This window comes from Orcinus orca, chromosome 16 (assembly GCF_937001465.1).
Source record: "Orcinus orca chromosome 16, mOrcOrc1.1, whole genome shotgun sequence".
Lineage (NCBI taxonomy): Eukaryota > Metazoa > Chordata > Mammalia > Artiodactyla > Delphinidae > Orcinus > Orcinus orca.
Genome location: NC_064574.1, coordinates 43,798,007 through 43,822,577, shown reverse-complemented (window position 1 = coordinate 43,822,577; position 24,571 = coordinate 43,798,007). Strand labels below are relative to the sequence as shown.

At 54.6% G+C, this 24,571-nt stretch overlaps 1 protein-coding gene across 5 annotated transcripts; it reads left to right on the top strand.

Moving 5' to 3' along the window:
• The first annotated feature begins 3,787 nt into the window (after nucleotides 1–3,787).
• ENTPD6 (ectonucleoside triphosphate diphosphohydrolase 6) lies at nucleotides 3,788–24,231 on the top strand. 5 transcript variants are annotated; one of them, XM_004270495.3, is made up of 15 exons: nucleotides 3,788–3,943; nucleotides 5,072–5,206; nucleotides 8,407–8,730; nucleotides 10,340–10,416; nucleotides 12,668–12,811; nucleotides 13,738–13,813; nucleotides 14,955–14,990; nucleotides 15,717–15,805; nucleotides 16,974–17,053; nucleotides 17,707–17,771; nucleotides 19,377–19,478; nucleotides 21,648–21,788; nucleotides 22,660–22,716; nucleotides 23,090–23,202; nucleotides 23,307–24,231. In XM_004270495.3, the coding sequence occupies exons 3-15, from the start codon at nucleotides 8,439–8,441 to the stop codon at nucleotides 23,403–23,405; spliced, it is 1,371 nt and encodes a 456-aa protein (XP_004270543.1). In that variant the 5' UTR covers nucleotides 3,788–3,943; nucleotides 5,072–5,206; nucleotides 8,407–8,438; the 3' UTR covers nucleotides 23,406–24,231. The 5 variants fall into 5 exon arrangements, with proteins under 5 accessions (XP_004270543.1, XP_049555978.1, XP_033285317.1 ...); XM_049700021.1 differs by lacking the exon at nucleotides 12,668–12,811; XM_033429426.2 differs by having other exon boundaries at nucleotides 23,090–24,231.
• The last annotated feature ends 340 nt before the right edge of the window (nucleotides 24,232–24,571 follow it).

Here is a 24,571-nt window from a genome sequence, read left to right as displayed (position 1 = left end):
AATTAATCTTTTAAAGCTAGGGGAAATCTGAAGCATGGAGAAGTTAAGAGGGCTTCCTTTGTTACTTTAATCCCACAGATGACAGTTGTAGTGTGGGTTTAAGTCATTGGAAGCTCCCAGTCTGAGGGAGGAGGCGAGTGCAGATACATGATATAGGAAGCCTGCTCAGGGAGTCTGGACTGGGGGCAGCTTCAAAATTGTGTTTTTCTCAATAAACTAAAGATAACTGAGTCCTAGGTCAGATCCTATAGCTCAGTTTTGCCCTAGCTTTTAACTCAACCGAGTCCTCTTTAATTTGTTGAAATTGGACAGGCATTTACCTGCACACTTACACAGCACTCACGGCCAGAGAGCTTACAAGGTCCGTTAGGCAGAGGAAAACCACGTGAAATCACTATTTAATTTTTGGAAAGAGAAGCCCCTTCCCCCCACCCCCACCCCCACCCCCCACCCCCGCCCTTGGCCTCCATCTCTTGGTAGTATACTGCCACCTGGCGTCCCCTCAACAAACTGACACCAAACACATTCTCAGAAGTGCGAATTCAGAAGTATTGAAATAAGTAAGGTGGAGAATGAGCCGTTTTATTATAATTGAAAACTATATTAGAAATCAGTCCACACAGATGAAGAGATACTTGTGTATGTACGAAATTCTTCTGGAGAATACAAGCAAGCTGTTAACAGTGGTTGTCTCCAAGAAGAGGGACAGTGTGCCTGGGAACACTATCACTGTATTTTTTTTCCCCCGACCAGGGATCGAACCGGCACCCTCTACATTGGAAGCGTGGAGTCTTAACCACTGGACCACCAGGGAAGTCCCTAATCTGTTTATTAAATTTCAGTATGTTAACAAGGAGGCCATCTTTTCTTCATTCGTTGATTCATATACCTAACAAATACTTCCTGAATGTTTACTCTGTATCTGCAGGAACAAAGGTGAAGAAAACAGACACATTCCTGCCCTCCTGAGGTTTAGACTCTTCTGAGAAGATGGCCTTGGACAGCACATGTTGAAGGCTGCAGAGCCCCATGAACCTGGGTCCTTGGATGACTGACGGTGTGGAGCGGAGCTCCCAGCCTTGGGTCAGGGAGATGGGGAGCTATCCTCTTCTGTTTGCTTAAACCTACAGTGGGGTATCGTTGTTTCAGCCCTTTGCTTTATCCTAGTTTATATGACACTTCACAAGTGTGACCTAATGGGTATTTTATTCACCCAAGAGCTGAAACACACACATTCTTCTCAAGTACACATGGTAAATTTACAAAAAGTAGCCACAGATGGGGCTACAAAGCATGTCTCAACAAATTTCAAAGAATGAGTGTTAAAGAGATTATATCCCTAGACCACAATGCAATCAAATGAGAATTTACTAAGTAATTGGTTAATTTTTTAAATTAATTCAAAAATTTAAAACATTTCTAAGTAACTCATGGGACAGAGAAACATAATAATGGAATTTAGAAAAAAACTTCAAATTGATAATTTAAAAAAGACAATAATGCAAAGTTGTGGGATGAAGCTAAAGTGGTACTTAAAGGGAAATTGAAAGCTTTAAATGCATTTATTAGAAAAGGAGGCTAAGGGACTTCCCTGGCGGTCCAGTGGTTAAGACTCTACGCTTCTACTGCAGGGGGCATTTTGATCCCTGGTCGGGGAACTAAGAGCCCGCATGCTGCACGGTGACGCCAAAAAAAAAAAGGCTGAAAATTAATGAGATAATTAGTTAGAAAAACAAAAAACAGAATACACTTTAAAAATATAGAAATAAAGAAATAATGAAGATGAGAGAAATTTAGAAATACAAAACAAGGATTCATGGTCTGGTGAGGGCTGGCTTCTCACTGCAACCTCACGTGCCAGAAGGGGTGAGGGATCTCTCTGGGGGCTCTTTTAGGAGGGCACTACTGCCTGTCAACTTCCAGAGGCCCCGCCTCCTAAAACCATCACCTTGAGGGTTAGGATTTGAACATATAAACTTGGGGAGACACAAACATTCAGACCATAGCATTTTACTAAGGAAAGACCTGGGGGAAGTGATTTCCAAGCAGCAGATAGCATATGCAAAGCCTATGTTAGTAAAACTAATTCTAGAAATTCTAAGTGTGAAATATTGTGAAAGCGATGTTGTGAGTGAGGTAGACTGAAGCAGAGCCATCATAGTTCCGCAATCAATGATTTCAAAACAAAAGAATGCGGAAACCCATGCTCCTATACGCTACTGTGGGCATGTCAATTAGTACAATATGTAAGGAGCAATTTGGCCATATGGATCCAATATTTAAAAGAAAAAAAGGGAAAGGACGTACCCTTTACCATAGCAATTCCTCTTCTAGGCATTTTCCCCACAGATATACCTTCACATGTGCATAGAGACAGTCCTCGGGATCCCGTAGCATTATTCATGACAGCAAACTTGTGGAACAAGGGACGGTGCTGGCTAACTGCTGCCTGAACAACCGAATCTCCCGGTTTGGCCTGTGTTGGGTGGTGGAGACATTGAATAACATCCTCCGACCTGAGAAGGAACCTTGAGACTGAAAGATGAAGCGGCAACTCTATAGTGCCATTATGGAGTTTATCGTGGGTAACTTATACACAGGCAGATGGGTGGAGGGACGACCAAGAGGCATTCACAACTGCCAAAGGGGTACAGGAAAACTTAAAGGGACCAAAGCTAAAAATAGAATCTGACTACTGGAGAGAAGCACATCCACACTGATGGGAACCAGAGGTTTTTAATCTGCTGGGGAGGAGGGTCTCGACCTTTAACCGTCTGCATCAGCAAAAGGCACTCTTCCAGTTTTCACATCAGATGAGGCCAGGGTAAAGGTTGATGGGAGCTTAACTGGCTTGGGCTCATTCCTTGTGAGTGGGCTAAAGTTCAGTCACCCAGAATAAGGAAGCGGTAGCACTGTGGGCCCAAGGTGCAGCTGACCAAACAGAGCCAGTGTTCACCAAACAACCTGATAAACGAGGCCAGAGTCCCACCAGGTGCTGGCAGTGATGACACACTCGCCTTGCCCAGTCCTGGCCTAGTACTTTGTCCCTACATCCCACCTGTGGGCACCCACTCACTCTCAGGTGTCCCTGTCTCAACAACAAACTCAGGCCACGGGGAGGGGTGGGGAGGGGTTCAAGACCAAGGTTCTCCGAGGGCCAGGCCTCGAAGGGGCACACCCACACCGCATTGGCCAGACGCCGTCACGTGCGCACACCCACAGCAAGGGAAGCTGGAAGCCGGGCTGCCTTCTGGTGAGGAGAGGAGATTGACCGAGGGGACACGTGGGCCGTCCTGCCAGCAGGACCCTGAGTAAACGGGGCTGCATGGACGACCGACCCAGGCAGGAGCCGGCAACCTTGGCGGCCTCCGGGAAGAGACGAGAAAATGGGGGTCAGGAACAGGAGGGGCTTGGTGGCACTGCCTGTCCTGTTGTGGTGGCATTTTCTATCGTGCGTTACCTTAAGGGAAAAGAAAGCCTTTGGGTGGGCGGGGCGGGGGGAGAGCCCAAGGAAAACCAAAATTTCCACAGCTGGTCAAGGTTGTGAGGCTGCAGGACTGACTCCTCGGCCAGGGACGACGATGGCCCTCTCCGCCGTGCCGCGGGGGACCCGATAAGCGGGGCCAGGAGCGGGGGCCACAAGGCCGAGACCCCGCTTCCCCCACAACACCGGCCAGGCTCCAGGATAGGCGGAACCGCCACCGGACCCGGGCGGGAAGAGTCACGGCGCCTGTGCAGTGGGCCGCACCACCGCGCCTGCGCACTGGGCTGACGCGCGGTGCACGTGGGCGGGGCCCCGCCTCCAGATCCTCCTCCCGCAGCCCGCGGGTGGAGGCCACGCTGAAGCCGGTGGGGCGGGAGCGCGGGGAAGCCATCTCCGCCGCCCGCGCACTCCCCCGGGACTGGCACCTCGCTCCGTGGGTGGGGCACAGGGCCCTGCAGGGTAAGCGGCGGGTTCCGCCGGGCCCGGGATATCTATGCATGTGGGCCCCCTCGGGCACTGTGCGCTGCGCCCTGGAGAAGGGCCGGGGCGGAGCAGGGCCGGGGGCCTCCGGGGCTCAGACCCAGCGCCTGGCAACTACCCGGTCTTAAGCGGCAGCGCCTGGAGGCGGCCTCAGGGTCACTGGCAGCCAGGACTCCGCTCACCAGTGAGGGGCGCGGTCGGTGTTTTGGCACCGGGTGGGCAAGACAGTCGGAGTCTCCACCCCCAGGGAGCCTGTAGCACTGCTGTCTTCATTCATTCATCCAGGGTCTGCTGACCCGCTCCCAGCTCTGTGCCGGGCTCAGGAGATCCAATAGGGGCAGGACAGGCAGGGGAGAAAAGCCCGTTTAAACCTACCAGGAGACTTAGTATTTGTTCATGTGCTTTAATTTTGTATAGGTTTTAAGCATGTGCGGCAGTCATTTGCACGCACGGCCGTTTTTGGGTATTTTAACCTTGGGATAGAACTTGTATTTTGAGAGCCGAGCTGCCGTCCCCAGCTCCTAGAAAGCTAGTCGGGGGAGGGGGATGGGGCGGGGCCACATCACTGCCACAGCCCCACACCGAGATTCTCCTTTCTGACCCCGTCTGCCCCTGACAGAGGGAGGCACCCCCGCCCCAGGAGCCCGCTGAGAGCAAGGTTAGCTCAGCCAAACCTCTGTTTGCCTTTGTGCGCCTACATCCTGCCCCACCCCCCAGCCTACTCCATTCCCTCCAGGCTTACCTTTCCTTACAGCTTTGTTCTAGACTCTCCTTTAAAGAACAAAACTCATCTAAAATTGTTTTCCTTGGTGATCCTCTGGAGAGGGCCACTGTGGTGTTAGTGGTGTCACAGAAATATGATCTGCCCCTCCTTAGCTCTGGACAAGCACCTTACCCCATGGAATGAAACTGGCTTTTAGGCTCGGGCCTCAGGGCCATGGAGGTGATTGTGGGCCAGGCTGTTCCTGGCTCTGTGCCCCCTCAGGGTTATGTTCTGTTTGGCCTCTGTTTATGTCACCCTGAACTTGGTGTGTAACTTGAATGATTATGTGTATGTAATTTCACATGAGTGTTTTTCGGTCGTCTGAAGTAGTCTTATATGAATAGGGAAAGTGAAGTGATGAAGCACATGTGATTTGGAGACAGAAGCCAGAAACTCCTCTGCCTTGCTGCGTGCCAGCTGTGTGATCCCAGGCAAGTCCGTTTACAGACATTCCCGGGCCTTGGTCCTGTTGTATGGAAGTAAGTCATCATATGTCGTGTGGTATATAAGTGCCAGCCTGTGGGCCTCTGGTAACAGGATCTAGCATATTTAAAGGGGTATTTTTTAAATGGGTAGACAAATTTAATGAAGAGCAAGCTTTGCCTCGAAATTTAATATACTACCTGTTAGTCTGATCATGTATGTTATGCTTCTTAGACTAACATAGGACATGATAAAATTGGACTACGTAAAAGGGTTTTATAAAACGCTTTCAGAGTTGTAAGATGTTAGTGTTGTTTTTGTGTCCTCACTAATCATCCTTGGAAATAGTAGCTTTAGAACTTTCCCTAGAAATACTTTTTTGTTAAATGATCACTTAGCAGTGGGAAACTTTGGGTTACTATAACCTAACCAAAGGAGACCTCTGACAGGGCCTGTTGCCGGGTGAGAGCTGGCTGCCTGGGGATGGCTTCCTCAAGCACCAACCTCAAACCTGTCATCTTTCACAAGGCTCAGTTCTGTTTCTGACTGATGTCCCGCTGTCATTTCAAACTCGACGTGTAGAAAACCTGGTCCCTGCTGTCTCCTGCCCCATCCCACATGGCCATCACATGGGTCCTAAGCATCATCCATGCCTCTTGGTGAATTGCTATGTCATCAGCTCGCTTTCTTCACCAGCAAGCGATGGCTGAGCAGCTGCTGGGCTCTGGCCTTGTGTCATGGGTGGGAGATCAGGATGACTGGGCTGGTCCCTGCTTCCAGAGAGGCACCATCTCACCAGAGGGAAGGGAGACACAAATGAACAACTCCACATGCAGCTTACTCAGGGAATGAGAGTGGAGAGCACCAAGGAACACAAAGGAGGAGCCTCCGGCTGCAGGTTTCAGAGCGGCAGTGAGCATAGCATTTTGGGTAGGTTTTGCAGGGGTGTGGATAAAGGACCAAAGAAATAGGATGCTTAAAAAAAAAAAACAGAATATTTAAGGCTGTCCTAGATAAAGGCCTGTGTTCCAGACTGCTGTAGCAGCACAAGACAGGCTAAGTCCCTGCGCTCGGGGGCTGATGGCCTCGAGGGGACACAGACCTTCAGGAACAAATCCCACAGACTCATCATCATCACAGATAATGGTGGTGCTTGGTCAGGAGGGGGCAGGGAGTCATGGAGCACATGACTGTGGAGGTGGTCAGGGAAGGTGGGGATGGCAGCTTGTCAGCTGAGGCTTAGGGATGAGGACCAGGTCGGCCCACCTGAGCAGGGCCAAGAGAGGTAGAGACTAAGCACAGAGGCCGATGGCGGCCAGGCCTGGGCAGCGTATGATGTTATTCTGAGAGTGAAGTGAGGCCTGAGCTGGGGCTGGGGAGGGCGAGTCTTGGGGAGGGAGCTGCTGAGAGAGCCTTCCCTGAGGCCCCTTGTGCTCAGGGAGGGGTGCATTGTCTTGTCCCCCTGCCCCGTCCGAGCTTGGATGGTGAGCCTCTGGGAGGGCCTCTCCCCTGGCAGGGGCACAGGGCTGGCCCAAGGTTTGGACAGTGCTCCAGGGGCCGCAGGCATCCAGGTGTGACTGTAGTGCTGGATTCCCCGCAAGGGCCACTGTTCCGTCTCTCCTACCCCCAGACAGCCTGGGGTTGGCGTGAGGCCACCACAGGCTGCCCCCTACGCTTCTAGGCCCGGCCCCCGCTCCCCCTCCCCTGTGAGGGCCTTTACGCTGTCCTCCAGCCCTCCTCCCCCGCCACCATCCCTGTGTCCTGATCGCGGCCCACACACCCCCAGGGCTCTGGTCCACAGACACTCGCCCTGCTTCCCACCCGGCACGTGCCTGTCTCCCTCCCGCTGGGACGTCCACTCCACCTCCCACGTTGACAGCCAGGGTGGACGTCCCCAAGGGTAAGGGGAGCCCCGAGAACCAGGCGCCTCGCTTCTCGTCCTCTGAAGTCTCGGGTTCCCGCCCAGTGCCTCCGCTGAGCAAGTGCCTCCATTTTGGGGTGCATTGAACCAAACATAGGGGCGCTGAGTGGATTTCCTTTGCTCTGGGCTTTGAAAGCACATGGGCATCATTTCCCTCTCGGCAGGAACATGTATATGAATGACAAGAGGTATCTGTTGTGAAACTCCCAGGAGAATGAGCCGTTTCTCTGATCTGTCTGTGGCTCTGCAGTCCCCAAGGGACAGGATCTTAAACCTTTAAATATAAGTTACCAACATGGGAGAAAAAGGGAGAGTGGAGAGAATGGACTGCATATACATCTCTGTTACCTTGAAAGGTCTGGGGACACCACGCCCACGTGGCTTTTTTTTTTTTTTTTTACATCTTTATTGGGGTATAATTGCTTTACAATGGTGTGTTAGTTTCTGCTTTATAACAAAGTGAATCAGTCATACATATACATATGTTCCCATATGTCTTCCCTCTTGCATCTCCCTCCCTCCCTCCCTCCCTATCCCACGCCTCCAGGCGGTCACAAAGCACCGAGCCAATATCCCTGTGCCATGCGGCTGCTTCCCACTAGCTATCTACCTTACTACGTTTGTTACTGTGTATATGCCCATGACTCTCTCTCGCCCTGTCACAGCTCACCCTTCCCCCTCCCCATATCCTCAAGTCCCTTCTCCAGTAGGTCTGTGTCTTTATTCCTGTCTTACCCCTAGGTTCTTCATGACATTTTTTTTCCTTAAATTCCATATATATGTGTTAGCATACGGTATTCGTCTTTTTCTTTCTGACTCACTTCACTCTGTATGACAGACTCTAGGTCTATCCACCTCATTACAAATAGCTCGATTTCGTTTCTTTTTAAGGCTGAGTAATATTCCATTGTATATATGTGCCACATCTTCTTTATCCATTCATCCGATGATGGGCACTTAGGTGGTTTCCATCTCCGGGCTATTGTAAATAGAGCTGCAATAGCAGTGAGTTTAGAGCCGTTTGCCTGGACCAGCACCTAGAGGGGATGCTCGGGCTGTGGGGCTATGGCCCAGGTCAGCACCTGCAGGACCGACAGCCTTGGACGGGTTGTCTAGTCTCTATGAACCTCAGTTCCTCTTCTGCAAAATGGGGATTCCACCTTCCAGAATCATTCTGAGGATCAAATGAAACTTCTGACTCCACAGGAAAAATGCAGACCTGTGGACAAAGTTCTGGTTGAAGGAACTTTTTGTCCCTGTGCGCAGGGATTTCTGACTTGCCCTAGAACCTCGCAGCCTAACAGGTTTTTCCTGCCTCTCCTCCCATTCCACCAGCCGCTGTGGCACAGTCCTCAGCAGACAAGGAAATGAGAAAAGTACCAAACAATGGGAACCTGAGGGTGACGAAGGTGGCGTACCCGCTGGGGCTGTTCGTGTGCCTGTTCATCTACGTCGCCTACATCAAGTGGCACTGGGCCTCCGCCACCCAGGCCTTCCTTGGCATCCCCGAGGTGGCCACGGGGGCCCGGAGGGACCAGCAGTCCCGCAGTCCCCCGGGGACAGCTGCCCGCGGGCCTGAGGTCTTCTACGGCATCATGTTCGACGCGGGGAGCACTGGCACCCGAGTGCACGTCTTCCAGTTCAGCCGGCAGCCTGGAGGTACCGGCTAGTAAGCCCTGGCCGCGCTCCCCTGTCCTCCATCACACAGCAAAGCATGGGCCCTCAGGGTGGGCTGGACTCCCGGCCTGGGACTCCCCGGGGAGCCTGTCGCCAGTGCCATTGCCCAGGAGTCCCAGATGTCCTCATTCGCACTGGCATCTGGTGACCACCTAGGGGCAGCTGAGATCCCAGAAGGCATTGGGGTGGCCTGTCCCCTCCCAGCGTCCCAGGCAGGTTGGGTGGCTAGGACCATGACTTAGGCCAGGGGTGAGTTTAAGGAAGGAAGTAGCCCCAGGTTCAGACCAGTGGGAGCGGGGAGTCCAGGAAAGTCAGGTACGTGAGCAAAGACCCGGAGCCCAGGCCAACACAGAACTGCCCAGTGGGGCCAGGCAACAAGGGTGACAGATGGCAGTGGCCTCAGTGAGAGTAAAGCTGGGACCAGAGCCTGTGGGCCTGGCTTCCCGGGGGGGTGCTGAGGAGGAGTGAGGGTGGAGTTTGGGCATCTTCACCAGCGGGCTTCTCCCCTGGGGAGACCCCCAGCGCCGCCCAGTCCCCCCTCCACCCCTTGTGGGTCGGTGTTCACAGCTGGGGTCCCTCCCCTCTGCTTTGGTGCTGACCCTTCTGGGCGTTTAACTGAACTGGTGTTCCGGATGCCTTTAGTAGGTCTCTTCAAACCTCTCATGGCACGTTTACCTACTTTTCATCTGCTTTATTTTTAAACTTGTTATAATGGTTAAATATTTATATGCTGGACTTAACCTACCTCCAAAATTGGTTTTGAAGCTAAGTTTAAGGCAACGTGTGTTGGCATGTAATCCTTCAGTAGCCATGAACCGGCGTGTTTTCTTTGGAGAGACCTCCTTACAGCAAGTTTGTTGCTGATTTTTCCTCCTTGGTCTATGTGTCTGCATTCGGACAGCACCCCTTGGCCTCGGTGTGCCTGGGAATACTCTCCCTTGCTGTAAGCACATGAGTCCAGACCCCTAATAATCTAAAACACTCAATTTTTTTAAAAAAAAGGCTGAAATATTCTTTTTTAAAAAAAGAATAGAATGTATAGAATAGAATGTATTAGAATGTATAATGCGTCCTACCTAGAATTAAGAAAATGATTTTCACATTTGCAGTTTGGAATCATTTGCCCTGCTCCTCTGTTGGGTTTTTTTCTGTTTTTTTTGTTTGTTCGTTCTTTGGCCACGCTGCTGCGTGCAGGATCTTAATTCCCAACCAGGAATCAAACCATGCCTGCTTCAGTGGAAGAACAGAGTCCTAACCGTGGGACCACCAGGGAATTCCCTGCTTCTCTATTTGTTGAATCAGCAAGAATTAACTATGTTAAAATTTAACATTTTAAATGGGTAGCTTTTGGTATTTAAATTATACCTCAATAAAGTTGATTTTTTTTTTAAATAGGAAAAGTTCTGGCCAAATCATTAAGTATAATATTCATTGTGTAGCCAAACTAAAGAGGCAGAGTTTAGATGAGAAACAATGAAGGTCTGTTTTCAGAAGTCTGCCTTGAAAGTGTGGCTCCTCATAGTTGTATAGATTCATGTATCTGTGTTTGTATTCACACTTGTACCTGTTCTAAAACATGATTTTCCTTTAGAAACTCCCACCTTGACCCATGAAACCTTCAAAGCACTGAAGCCAGGTCTTTCTGCTTATGCTGATGACGTTGATAAGGTAACAGTGTTCTCTCGTCTCTCTTTGCTCATCAAATTTGCCTTCTGTCGATTTGTTAAAGTGACTCTCTTTCTCTCAGATGCAGAGCCGTCCTCCCAGAGCAGCGTCTCTGCTGTGCTGACCTGGGACATTTCACTGCATAGGACAGTCTATGGAGGACACTGGCACCCGTGGGAGGTCCCACCACCACCCCACAAACACTACACACCACACCACACACACTGCACATGTATACACATACACACCACACGCAGAACCACACCACATACACAGCCACACACACCACACCACATACAGAGCACACACACATACACCACATACATCACACACATATACACACACACACACAGCCACACGTATATACACAGCCACGCCACATACACACCACACCACACGTGCACAGCACACACATACATATACACCACACACACACACCACATATATCCCCCAGCTGGCCCGCATGCCGCCCAGAAGTTACGGTGTGATTTAAAAGCACAAATGCTACAAACTTAGAAAAAACATTATTTGAAAGTTTAACTTTTTTTTGTTTCGGTTTCTCTGATTGAAGATGACAAATGTTCACTAAAAAAATTAAAGTCAAAAAAAATGTATTATGCAAAATCCACAGAACCAAATCAGTGTAAAAGAAATTTAGCTGAACCGTCAAATGGTGACTTTGGTAAGTTGGTGGCGTTTACACTTCTGAGCTGCACGAACACAGGGCACCTGTGTTCCAGGGGGCTCCGGAAAGCAGCCCCTCATGCAGCTGTCGGTTCCTTTGGCCCCAGCACGTCTTAAATCAGAAGCTGACGCAGCATCCTTGCCACAGGTGCATCCTGATCCCAGACAGTGAGGTCACGACCTTGCTTTCCTGTAACTTGGTTAAGAAACAAATTGAAAACAAATCGAAATGAGTGACTCTAGAGGTTAAACCTGATTAAATGATATATCTTGGAATAAACTCATGGGGCTTTTTATTTATTTTTATAAATTTATTTATCTATCTATTTATTTATTTTTGGCTGCATTGGGTCTTCATTGCTGCACGTACGCTTTCTCTAGTTGCAGAGAGAGGGGGCTACTCTTCGTTGCGGTGTGTGGCCTTCTCGTTGCGGTGGCTTCTCGTTGCAGAGCACAGGCTCTAGGCACACGGGCTTCAGTAGTTGTGACGTGTGGCCTCAGTAGTTGTGGCGTGTGGGCTCTAGAACACAGGCTCAGTAGTTGTGGCTCCGCGGCATGTGGGATCCTTCCGGATCAGGGCTTGAACCCGTGGCCCCTGCCTTGGCAGGCGGATTCCCAACCACTGCACCCCCAGGGAAGCCCCTCATGGGGCTTTTTAAGTCTTACTCGTTCAGGCAGGCAGCACACATTCATGTGGGGTGACTGGTACAGCTTCCCAGCAGACCCCTCCCACTTCCTCCAGGAGGACAGTGTCCCTGGTTTCGCGCTGTCCTGTGTTCTCGGCCCCTCTATTTACACACACAGTGGAGCACGTTCACGCTGTATGCGCTTTGCTCCCGGGGCTGAGCAGTGTGCCTTGGAGACTGCGCCCCGTCAGGAAGTAGAGTGCTCTGTCCTGCCATGCGTGTGCACGTTGCACTTGAAGCGCCAGCCCCTCCGGAAGGCCTGTAGGTGACCCCCGCCACCCTTCGCTCCTCACGGTTTGGGAAAGGCTGCTCTGTGTCATCTCATGTGCACTTCATTCCCCTCACATGCCAGGGCGTCGCCTGGGTGAACTCTTGGGGGGTTTCTGAGTGAGAGGCACACGTGTCCCCCACAGGCATTGCTAAACCCCCCCCCCCAGCATCGTACCCTCCACACGCCTGGCGAGGCTTCACGGCAGTCGTCCCCCGCCCTGCCCAGCCCACCCCCCACGGGCCCTGGTCCAGCATGGAGAGCTCAGCATTCCGGCAGGTGAAGTGATTCCTCGGTGTAGCTCTTCATGGGTTTTAGTGCCGTGAGGGACCCCAGAATTCACTCATGGTGTCCAGGGGCGTCGCAGCTCGTCTGAGGCTGCTCGGGGCTGGTGGCAGGGCTGGCGGGGTTCCGGCTGCCAGGCGCGTAGAACCCTGGCCCGCTCCGCTGCCGAGGTCCGCCCCACGCTCCTGCCTGCACCACTTGAGTCGCTGTCTCTGCTGATTTGGAAAATTAGAAAAAATACGTTGATAAATTAATAAAACCGAAAGGGTGGGGAGCACCTGTGACCCCTGCACACTGAGTGCAAACCCTGCTCTACCCACCATGTTCACAGAGCACCCCGGGAATTCAGGAGTTACTGGACATTGCTAAACAGGACATACCCTTTGAATTCTGGAAGGCCACCCCCTTGGTCCTCAAGGCCACAGCTGGTTTACGTCTGTTACCAGGAGAAAAGGCTCAGAAGTTACTGCGAAAGGTGAGCTCATCCAGTTACCCCGGGGCGGGTGACTTGAGATAACTGAAAACATGGAACATCAGCCCGCGTCCAAGCAGGCAGACAGGCCACGGAGAAGCTCCCCAAGGAGGGAAGCATGTCGAAATGTTAGCAGTGTCGCCTTCGGTGGAGGGGTTGTGGCTGAATGATGCTTCCTTTCTCAGGATGTTTAAAGCTATTCATGTTTTCTAGAATGAATCTGTTTTATAAAAAGAACAAGTTGGTGTTAAAAATATATTGTGTTTTTGAAGGGCTTCCTTCCATCCAAGAACTTGCCGAGTGTCTAAGGCCGTGGGACCTGAATTCTTGGCATTTCGGCTCAAGCCAGCCGTCCTCGTGGGAAGTGCAGGCTCCGCTCTTGGTCTGATGTTCAGATGTGACTGCTGAGGAGGCCCCTTTGTGTCTGCGCAAGCCCTGCACCTCCCTGCAGGCGGCTCTGGAGCCTGTCTTTGACATGTGCTTGCAGGGTTCTTACCATCAGGAATCAGGGAAAGTGTTCTCAGCAAAGTAGTCCTCCTCCGCACTGTTTCTGAACCTGTTAGCTGCTAAATGACAGATCGTTGCAGGTTTGTCAAGGTCCCTTATAAAAACTACTGAATACCTTCACATGCTCAAGTTGGATTGTGGGACACAAGTGCAGACGTACTGAAGTTTCTATGTATCAATAATTGCTAAAAAAAAAAAAAAATGGAGAAGGAAATAAAGCCAAACACAGTTGCTCACCGCTTTCGCTTCCCCTGTGCCAGGTCCTCTCCCAGGAACGTGCCCACCAGGCCACGTGGCGGCCCAGGGCTGGGATCCGCCTTGTGGGGCTTCCCACCCCTCGTGTCCTGTCCTAAAGCAGGGCAGTGATTGGGACTGTGAGTTTAGATTCTAAACGATAAAGGTTTGTCTCTCTTTACATTTAGGTGAAAGAAGTGTTTGAGGCGTCGCCGTTCCTCGTAGGGGACGACTGTGTTTCCATCATGAACGGGACGGACGAAGGTAGTCGCCAGAAGCTCCATGTGCCATGAGGCTGCCCCTCGAGGCGGGCTGCATGCAGGGCTGCTGTCAGCGTTGCGCTGGGAGCCTTCCCTGGTTGGAGGCACAGACACCAAAGTGCCGGTCCCACCCCGGTCCGCAGTCTGACCGTCTCAGAGCACTGTATTCTTGGGTACAGTGATAGAGACATTCTCCTCGTGACTGGCTCCAAGCCTGGCACATATCACGTTTCTGAAAACAAATCATCTTTTCTGATTTATTTTTTAATTAATTAATTTAATTAATTTGGCTGTGTTGGGTCTTCTTTGCTGCGCGTGGGCTTTCTCTAGTTGCAGTGCGCGGGCTTCTCACTGCAGTGGCTTCTCTTGTGGAGCATGGGCTCTAGGCGCACAGGCTTCAGCAGTTGTGGTGTGCAGGCTCAGTAGTAGTGGCTCACGGGCTCTAGAGCACAGGCTCAGTAGTTTTGGCACACGGGCTCTATAGTGCAGGCTCAGTAGTTGTGGCTCACGGGCTCTATAGTGCAGGCTCAGTAGTTGTGGCGCACGGGCTCTATAGTGCAGGCTCAGTAGTTGTGGCACACGGGCTTAGTTACTCCACAGCATGTGGGATCTTCCCGGACCAGGGCTCGAACCTGTGTCCCCTGCATTGGCAGGCGGATTCTTAACCACTGCGTCACCAGGGAAATCCCATCTTTTCTGTTTTAAGAACATTTAGAGAGAACCCCAGTTGCTGATGCATTAGAATGTTGCTGTTGCATTAATTCTAAGGGAGAGTCACTTCATAAGGTTCCTTACCAGCCCCTGACTTTAAACGTGACCTTAAGGGTTTGTTTGGGTGGAGGGAAAGGGAACATTTGTTTCTCATCCTACCTCTTCCAGAAAGAGGCAGTTGCTAAAGAGTGTGACCAAGAGATGTGACAGTTGGCTGAGCACGCTGATTTTTAGGTGGTGTCTTCTAGAGCAGGCTGCCAGAAGCAGCTGGATGGTTCTGTGAGTGATGCCCGTGTCTGTACCTGATCTGGAGACTGAGAGTAGTGAGGAAGTGGCCTCCCTGTGCTCCTGAAATCGGAAAGCTGTCATGAGTTCCCATTGCTGTTTACAGCATCTCAGGTGATTCAGATGCTGTTTGTGACCCTCTCTTGCAGGTGTCTCCGCGTGGATCACCGTGAACTTCCTAACAGGTGGGTTCCCTTCATCATAAAGCCAGCAGTTCACAGACACAGGTCTTTAGAGCAGGGGCCTCATTTCCACTCTAAAATAACCCCTTCGGGTTGCTGACCCGAAGTAGGGTGTTGGGATGGGTGGGGCAGGCACCCAGCTTGCAGAGGCAAATGCTGGAGATGCAGGGGGTCCTTCTCCAAAGGCTCAGCTCTGCCTCTGCTCCCACAGCGGCGTCCCCTGGCCACCGTCCTCATTCCTGAGAGAAGCCCTGAGTCACACTAGTCAATATTGGACGTGACGCGAATGCTGATCACCTTCTAATTGAAGTCCTGCTGTAGGTAGAACAGGGAACAGGTGGCAAGGAGTCATTTTTCTTAGATTACTCTCAGGATGTGGATTTTTGTCCCTTTGTTGTAATTATGGACAAGACCAGTGTGTCTGACAGATGGATGAGAAAGCAGGAAGTTGCCTGTAGGAGTTGCCGCCCCGGGGATGGGGAGCCACGTCAGGTGACAGATCAGGAGCCCAGGCCCCAGGAGCACAGGTTGTCCTTCATTCAGATGAAAGCCACCACCGGGGCAGCTGTCCTTCACGCCCCCCAAATGCACATGGACATTTTCAAGTGGCCACAGCTTCTGTCTGTCTTGTTCTCTTTCCACGGAAGGGCCTGGCTTCTAACCTCCCCTTTTCTGCTGTTCTGTTTACTAACGGGCATTGCTGTGTGGATTTTACTCTCGGTGCTGCAGGCAGTCTGAAGACCCCCGGGAGGAGCAACGTGGGCATGCTGGACCTGGGCGGAGGGTCCACCCAGATCACCTTCCTCCCGAGATTCGAGGTAACCCGCCGCCGCCCCCAAGGCCACCTGCCCCATGGGGGAGCCTCAGCCCCGGGGGAGGTCTGTACACTCAGCTTCTCTCCTGAGGGTCAGATCACCCGCAGTGAATGCTTCTTAGTTTGATTTTAACTCTGCCTGGAAAAAAGAAAATAGGAATCTGGTCTTCAGCAGGGTGATAAACTAGATACTACCTGGAGACCTTGGGGCAGAGGGTGTGGGGTGGGTTCTTCCTCAACCCCCCGCAAGGGCTTCCAGGTAGGGGCCGGAGTCTGACTCAGATGGGACAGAGCCTCAGGCCTTTTCAGGATGGATGTTCTAAGGCAGGGGTCCCCAACCCCCAGGCTGCGGACTGGTAGGACCGGGCTTCACAGCAGGAGGTGAGCGGCGGGCAGCAAGCGAAGCTTCATCTGCTGCCCCCCATCGCTCACATTACTGCCTGAACCGTCTCCCTGTCCGTGGGAAACTTGTCTTCCACGAAACCAGTCCCTGGTGCCAAAAAGGCTGGGGACCGCTGTTCTAAGCGACACGAAAACGTTTCCAGTTGAGGCTGCGTGCTGTTTTTAAAAAGCACTTTCCTCATCTGCCACTTTTTAAATTATTACTATTATTTTTAGTTTTAATGGAAGAGCCTTGGCACTTCCCTGGCGATCCAGTGGTTAAAACTCTGCACTTCCAGTGCAAGGGGCATGGATTCGATGCCTGGTTGGGGAACTAAGATCCCGCATGCCGCGTGGCATGGCCAAATAAATAAATATAAAACTTAGCATTAATGGAATAGCCTTAAATTTACGCATAACTCTTCTGGTTGGGCCGTATTTCCCAGAATGGGTAAATGTTACTCACAGGGAGGAAAGACACGGGACTTCCCTGGCAGTCCAGTGGTTAAGACTCCATGCTTCTACTGGAAGGGGTGTGGGTTCAGTCCCTGGTCGGGGAACTAGGATCCCACAGGCCTCTTGGTGCAGCCAGAAAAAAAAAAAAAAAAAAAAGAGGAAAGACAAAGTGTTTCACTGCTTGCTCCAAGCTGTTTCACAGCATGTGATTTGATGAAAGGCTAATTTAATTGAATACATCCGTGAATATCCCTGTTCTTGAATTGAGGGAGTGGGGGACAATTTTTTATAAAGGCCAGCAGGAAAGGTGCTTTAACCCTTGTGTTCTTCCCCAGGGCACCCTTCAGACCTCCCCGCCCGGCTTCCTCACATCCCTCCAGATGTTTAATAGGACCTACAGGCTCTACTCCTACAGGTTTGTTTTCAGGACTGAGCGTGGAGAGGTCCACTGTCCAGGCACGTGGCTCAGCTTAGCACTGCAGGCCTCCCCCAGCCTCCGCCTCCCACCTGGGGAGCGACCAGGGTGCTGGGCCATAGACTTGGTCCCAAAATCCCTGCTGCAGACCCCCCTGCAGCCTCTCCCTCCCTCCCTCCCTCCCTCCTTCTTTCTTCCTCTTCTTCCTCCTCTTCTTCCTTTTTAAATTCACCTGTAGTAAGATTACATTTCTTCTTTTGTACTTATTCTCTTCTGCCTTGGAAAAGGTTTTTGGGAAAGTGGGGAAGAGTCCACAGATGGTGCAGGAAGTTTCTGGGCCGTCTTTTTTGCCACGTGGCGCCTTTAATAGGTTCTTTCCGTGAGGCCCGTCCACACCATAAAGCTGGGGACCTGTGTGTCGCCCTTGCTGGTGTCCACAGCTCCTGGACGAGCTCCCACCAAGTAAGAGCCTTCGCTGTCGAGCTGAGGCGCTGGATGCCCTGAACCCCACTGAGGGAGCTCCTGGAAGAAGCGGGAAGCTGCTGCCTTGCCCCTGGTTTCCTCCTTCCCCCCACATTTTGGATCCAGGCTGGCGAACGTGCTGCAGGCGGAGTTGAGGGAGGCCTCCGCTCACCTGGGTTCTCTCTCCGCAGCTACCTGGGGCTCGGCTTGATGTCGGCGCGGCTGGCGGTTCTAGGCGGCAAGGAGGGAAAGCCTGGTGAGTGGGGTGCAGTGTTCAGAGCCCTCCCGGCCAGCAGGACTCGGGAGCCCCAGAGGGTGCCCCCCCAGACCTCGTTGGTGGGCCCCTGAAGACCTTCTCCGTTACTTTTAAAGAAAGATGCTAGTGAAGCGGTTTCTGGATCACCGAGTTGCAGGGGTTCTTAGGAACCCAAGAAACTGGGTGTGATCGGAGTTGGCTTGTTTGTAAGGATTTACCACTGGGCGCATGGGGTGGGGGGGCTCCGACGGGGGCTTCAGGGGAGGTTCTGGCTCCTGAGAACGTCCCCTGTGTTCTTCTGCTCTCGAGGGGACTTGGAACGGGCTCTGCCTTCCTCCAGACGTGGCATTTGGGGACGAAGCCTGTGTCCGTTCCCAGGCCCTCTCTGCGCCATCCTGCCCTGACGTGCTTGGCTTGGGACAAGCCAGGCGTTGCTGGCGGGCGCTCGAGCCCCTGGGACGTTCAGGGGACCACATGCCCGAGGCGAGCGGGGGCCCTGCTCTGAGGCCGCCTCGGCCTGTCCCCTCGAAGGCCTCGGTCAGACGTGCGCAAGCCCAAGCGTGTTCTCGGCCACGCACACCCCCAGCCCAGCACTTCCGCTGCCTCTTCCAGGGCCTGGCTGTTCTGACAGAGCGGGAATGTTCCACTGGAATTGTTTTCCACGCACATCCTGCTGTTTAACCTCGTAACAGTGGCCCCTTTTTTGCAAACCAAAAACGCGTCCACATCTCAGAAACACCCACGACCACACTCTGGGCCAGAAAACACTTGTTAGCCAGTGGAAGACGGCAGGCACCCACCTGCCCGTCTGTGCCGGCCTCAGAGTCCTGTCCCTCCTGCACCCCGACCCTGCAGAGCGGCGGGGAGCCGTGTGTCTTCATGTGGGCCTGTGACAGCCGCCAGAAGGGGTGCAGACCCCTCGCTGCCCTAGGGAGGCGTCTCCCGCCGTGTGAGTCGTTGTCACTCAGCAGACCACCCACCGCCCTGAGTAGCTGCAAACAGCAGTCGTCTTATCTCAGGATTGCACAGTCATCCACTCGGCGGTCCCTTTGCTGGGGTCCCTAGGGTCCTGTGAGGTGGCATTTTGGGCGCGTGTCTGGCCTCTACCCCGCAGAGCAGCCTGCACTTCTCCCTGGCGGCTCAGAGGAAGGAAAGCCTCCTGAAGTCCCACGGCCTTGTGTCCTGCACATTCCGCTGGTGCAGGCGGGCCCAGGCCAGAATCAGCCAGGCACAGGGACCCACTCGGCAGGACGCCAGGAGACGTGTCCCCGAGGGCTGGCGTCCTGGGGCCCTGGAGGCTGCCCCACGGGGAGCCACTGGGGTCGTCATGAGCGTCGCCTGGAACCCCGAAGCCCCTCTGTGGCCGTGAGCTGGGAGTGGCTCTGCTGGGGCTTCCGCCTCCCGAAGCTGACGCGGGACGCTTCCGCAAGTCCATCCCGCGGCAAAAAGGAAGCGTGTTCCCTTGACCCTCCGAGGCCCTCGGTGCTGACCTGAGACACTCAGTGCTGTCGGCCTCCCCTCAGCGGGCCCCGTCTCAGCTCCAGGCCTGCCCTCACCCCACCACGGTCAGTGCTCTTTATCCGACTCTGTCTCTTTCTGTTTCAGCTGAGGATGGAGCAGAGTTGGTCAGCCCTTGTTTGTCTCCCGGTTTTAGAGGAGAGTGGGAGCACGCTGAAGTAACGTACAGGGTGTCAGGACAGGAGGCAGGTACGGCACGTTTATCCTCCGTGGGTGGCTCGTGAGGGTCGACGGCAGCCCCTTCCCTCCGGACACCTCAGAGAAGCAGGGGGACCACCCAGCCTCTGTCTCAGACAAGTGTGTACTTGCCCGCAAGCCGGCTATGGTTCTGGAACCCCCAGCTCCTGCGGGGTCCCTGCACAGGGCTCCCTTGTCCGCCGCTCTTCCAGGGACCCGATTTCCCAGCAAGCCTCCAGTGAGGGAGGATCTGGACGTCCCTCGGCTTCGAGCAGACAGCCAGGTGTGGCTGCGGGCCTGGCAGCTCTGTGGGAAATGGCTTCTCGTCCCACACGCGCCGCCTGTGCTCCAGCGAGGGCGGGAGAGGCCACAGAGCCCCAGGCCTGTCTCACCCACAGGGTCCCGTGGCTCTGTGCTCTGAGTTTCTTCTAAAAGCGATGCTGAAACGTTGTGTCCAAGCTGGGCACGTGGGTGTGAGGTTTGCCTCTGGTGACAGGGCTGTCGCTACTCACAGCACTTCTGACGCCAAACGTGTGGGGGTTTTCCCACAGCGGCCAGTTCTCTGTCAGCGGCAGGGTGTCCTGCGATTCACTTCGTTCCGACACTGACTTCCGGAGTCAGTGCAGCCCCCATCAGATGAGGCCCTCCCCGACCTTTGCAAGTGCTGCGCCTCCCATTCTTCTGGCCGACCGGCGACAAATCAGGGGTTCCCACGGCCTCCTCCTCAAATTTGATAATTTGCTGGAAGCACTCACAGAACTCAGGGAACATGTTCCTATCACTGGCTTCTTATCAAGGACACAGCTGAGCAACAGTGAAATGGGAGAGAGGCACAGGGCAGGTGTGTCAGGAGGGCGCCCGGAGCCCCCCTCTCCCCGGGAGCCCCCCTCTCCCCGGGAGCCCCCCTCTCCCCGGGAGCCCCCCTCTCCCCGGGAGCCCCCCTATTCCCGGGAGCCCCCTTCCCGGGAGCAACGCCCTCTCCCTGGGAGCATCCCCTCCCCCCCGGGAGCATCTTCTCCCCGGGAGCAGCACCTCCATGTGTCTCCAACCCGGAAGCTCTCTGAGCCCCATTGTGTAGGGTTTTCACAAGGCTCATGGCAGAGGGACTGATGAACTCAGTGGCTGCTGGTGACTGACTTAGTCCCCAGCCCCCTGCCCACTCCCTTGGGGGTGGGGCTGAAAGTTTCAGCCCTCTAATCACCAGCTCCCGTCCTGAAGCCATCAGGACCCACCGGGAGTCACCTCGTTAGCACAACCCAGGTGGATTGAAAGGGGCTTATTATGAATCACAGAGCGTCTCTCTCACTCTCACCACTCAGGGTCTTACAAGGCTTTACAACCTCTGTGCCAGGAGCCCAGGGTGGAGAACAAATGCACGTTCCTTACTATCCAGTGATAAACGGAAGGGGGCTGTGGGTACCAGGGGGGATCGCGGTCTAAAGACGACCAGGGAAGGCCTTATGGGGTGATACCTGAGACAAGACATGAAGAAATGGGAAGTGAGTGCCAAGCCGAGGGAGCAGCACATGCAAAGGACCAGAGGCGGCTGCTATGTTTAAGGAACATGGAAGAGGTGGTGTGACGGGTCAGACAAGGGAGAGTGCAGGGAGATGAGGTCGCAAGTGCAAGGGTGCAGCTCCCAGGGCCCTGGGAGAGCTAAATGGAGCTGCCGTCAGACGTGGAGCAGGGCTGGGGCAAGCTCAGACCTGGGTCCAGGTGTGGGCTGTGGGCATCCATGTCCACTGACTCAGTCTTGTGTTGTCGCTCTCCTTCTGAGCAAGGAGTCAGTGACCAGCCCTGTGAGCTTGGCACGCTGCCTGTAGGCCCCAGCTTCCTCATCTGTGACAGGAGGGAGGTGCAGGCCCCACCCAGGCGGCTGGTGAGATGGGGTGGGACAGTGCACACTCGAGCTCAGCACAGGGCTGGCAGGGTGAGCGTGGGGTGGACCCACTGGGCTGCGTCACGGCAGCTGCAGGCGCCCAGCTGGAGGCGCGTGACCTTCAGGGTCGGGCCACACTCTCTCGGGCCACCTTTCATGCTCAGTTTCTCCCCTTGAGCTGGCCGCAGCACGTGGCCCCTGAAAAGTTGCTGGTGAGCACCCCCAGGTCGCAGTCACCCTGGGCTATGTGGTCAGGCGCCCAGAGCCCACTGACCGCTGAGTCTGCTCTCCCTTCGCTCCAGCGGGGAGCCTCTACCAGCTGTGCGCCCGCCGAGTGTCCGAGATCCTCCGAAACAAAGTGCACAGGACGGAGGAAGTGAAGGACGTGGATTTTTATGCCTTTTCCTACTATTATGACCTTGCCGCAAATGTGGGCCTCATAGGTAAGGGTGGGGCTCGGTTGGGCTGTGCAGGGACTTGGGTGTGGGTCCCCGGGTGGAGGGCCCGTCAGTCACATCAGGGTGATAGAAATGGAGGGCGGGGGACGTGTCACTGAGTAGAGAGTAATAGGCCCCCTTTTTATAAATAAGTCAGTTCTCTGAGCTGCTCAGTGCAGGGAGGCTTCCTCGCTGTCGGTTTATTCTCCTTTCGCCGTGTGATTCTCAAACCGTCAGCCACTGGCACCCAGGCCAGCAGGAGGACTCAGCCCACCCCTCAGATCGCCCTCAGGAGCCTGGGGGTATCACCCTGACCCCTCCCCAGCCCGCGATACCGTCAGGACAGAAGACGGTATCGTGAATCTGGGACCGGTGCTGGTCAGACCAACTGGAAACCCTCCAGAGGGTTGTGAGGTCACTTCAGTGGGTCGTGACCCGACATGTGTTTTGATGAAATAGATTGAGGATATTAGAACGTGTTGCCCGTGGCAAGGGTGAGAACGTTAATGTCCACAGAAAGCCGCCCTGGAGAGACCGAAGCTGTCAGGTTCTGGCTCGCTGGGCCCCACTGGGCTACACTCTCGGACCCAGTGTGAATAGCAGCCAGCCGGTCCAGGCGGAAGGTGACCTCTCACCCCTCACCTAGGCCCAGGCCCCTCCCTCTGGGGCACCCCAGCAGCTACCCCTCGGCCGCCTGGTCTGCAGGTTCCCTGTAGCTGGAGCCAGGGCACCGTCGTCTGCACGCCGATGCCCAGACGTGCGGCCACCTGCATCTGACCCCCCACCCCCAGGGTACCCCAGGCGCAGGCCCAGGGACCTCAGTGCTGTCTCGCCTCCACGGTGCTGGTGCAGACTGGGTGCCCCGTTTCCTCCACAGATGCAGAGAAGGGAGGCAGCCTTGTGGTCGGAGACTTTGAGACTGCGGCCAAGTACGGTGAGTGGCCTGGAGGCAGGACGCTGGCCCAGGCATGAGACAGACGCTGGCCCCAGAGCTCCTGGTCGGCCCCTGACTGTCGACCGGACGAGCCTTCGGGGGTGTGAGAGTGTGTAGGGGCCGCTGAGCTAGCTCAGACCGCAGGCCCACCGCGCCCTGTGTGGCCTGGGCAGTGGAGGCAGGCGTTTCTAGTCCCAGTGTTGTGAGGAACAGACTCCCTTGATTTCACTTTTTCTGACTCTTTCTCTGTGACTCAGGTGACCTCAACTCCCCAAAGTGTCCCAGCAGATTCACAATTGCCAGGGACCCCTGCACCACAGGGTCCACTGCCCCCCCTCCACGTTCCCCCACCCAGGAGCCCTTTTCCCCTCAGTGTGCCGGACGGCGGAGACCCAGCCGCCGCGCAGCCCCTTCCTGTGCCTGGATCTCACCTACGTCAGCTCGCTGCTCCACGGACTCGGCTTCCCGGGGGACAAAGTGCTGAAGGTGGGGACTCCCCCGGTGCCCCCAGCCCCCACCCGTCGCGAGCACATGCCCGCCTTTCACACGCACGTGCTCCCTTCCACCCCCCCGCCCCTTGTCTTTTCAAGTTGACCCGGAAGATTGACAACGTGGAGACCAGCTGGGCTCTGGGGGCCACTTTTCATTACATCGACTCCCTGAGCCGACAGAAGAGCCCCACCTTGTAGGAGCCCAGCTGCCAGCCATCCCCGTAGAAGCACTGTCTCTGTGAGAACAGGCCCCTTTGGGACCCCCAGTGTGCGGGGAGGGGGTCATGGCACAGGCTGAGACCCTCCTCCCCGTGACCTCACAGACCGGCCCCTGGACGTGCTGGAACACGGCCCAGGACTTGTTTCCCGGTGGCCAGTGACCAGACAGGGTAAGGGGCACAGGCTGAGGCCAGGGTGGCACAGCCGCTGTCCCCACCGTCCCATCGCAGGGCTGGGGCGGCTGTGACACACGTCCGGTGACAGGAGTCTTGTTTTGTCCCACTGCCCCCAGCGGGAGCCCCCTGGGCTGGTGGGCCAGGCGTCTCCTCCGTGGGTGTAGACTGTGACGTCATCCAGAAGCTGCTTCCTTGGGTCCTCGGGTGGCTCAGGGTTAGCTGGCGGGTTGGCGCTGAGACTGGAAAGAGGGGCTGGAGGAAATGCCTCTTTGTGGCCCGTGTGCCCTGGCTTCTCGAAGCGGTCTAAACGTGAGCGTGAGCTGCTGTGAGATATCTGTGTCTGTGAGTGAGTGATGTCTGTGTGGTGCTGCGTGCTCGTGTAGCAGCTGTGTTCTGAGCCCAGTGGATGTATCGCTGCCCTGAGCCATTTGCAGCCCAGCGGTGTCAGTCGGGCTGGAGCCCCAGATGCACCCTCTCACGGCCCGTCCCCGCAGGCTCGCAGGATGCTGGCTGAGCTGTGCACGGGATGCTGTGTCCCAGGCCCGCAGCCGTTCCTGTGGCATATGCACTATTCACGGAATAAGCTGAACCTCATGTGTTCCACTTGAAATAAAGGGTTTTCCAGGGTTTCTGCTCCTCTGATTCCTCTCGGTGAGCACCAGCCATGTCCCTCCACCCCGGGTGTCAGGCACCTGAGGTCCCTGTTCACCAAAGTTTAAACAAAAACCTGCCCAAGTGGGTGACATGTGATGGCAGGATTAAATCCTGTCTGTACATCTTGGGGAGACAACAGCAGACGGACACACAGAAGCCCCCGTCGGGCCCTCCTGGCGTCGTCCCCTGTCCGGGACTGGCCCTGTGGAGGCCCAGGCTGTTCTGGGGTCTGGCCGGGCAGAGCCCCCTCGACTGTGACTCGCGGCACTGCCGGGTGAGGATCTGGGCTCATCACCTCCGGCGGCCGTGGGGTCT

What these genes read in the sequence shown, in the direction of transcription:
- ENTPD6 (XM_033429426.2), top strand. Translation starts at nt 8,439, where the DNA reads ATGAGAAAAGTACCAAACAATGGGAACCTGAGGGTGACGAAGGTGGCG. An exon ending in CGGCAAGGAGGGAAAGCCTG is followed by an intron (nt 17,772 to 19,376) that starts GTGAGTGGGGTG and finishes TTTCTGTTTCAG; the next exon opens with CTGAGGATGGAGCAGAGTTG. An exon ending in TGAGACTGCGGCCAAGTACG is followed by an intron (nt 22,717 to 23,089) that starts GTGAGTGGCCTG and finishes TTTTCCCCTCAG; the next exon opens with TGTGCCGGACGGCGGAGACC.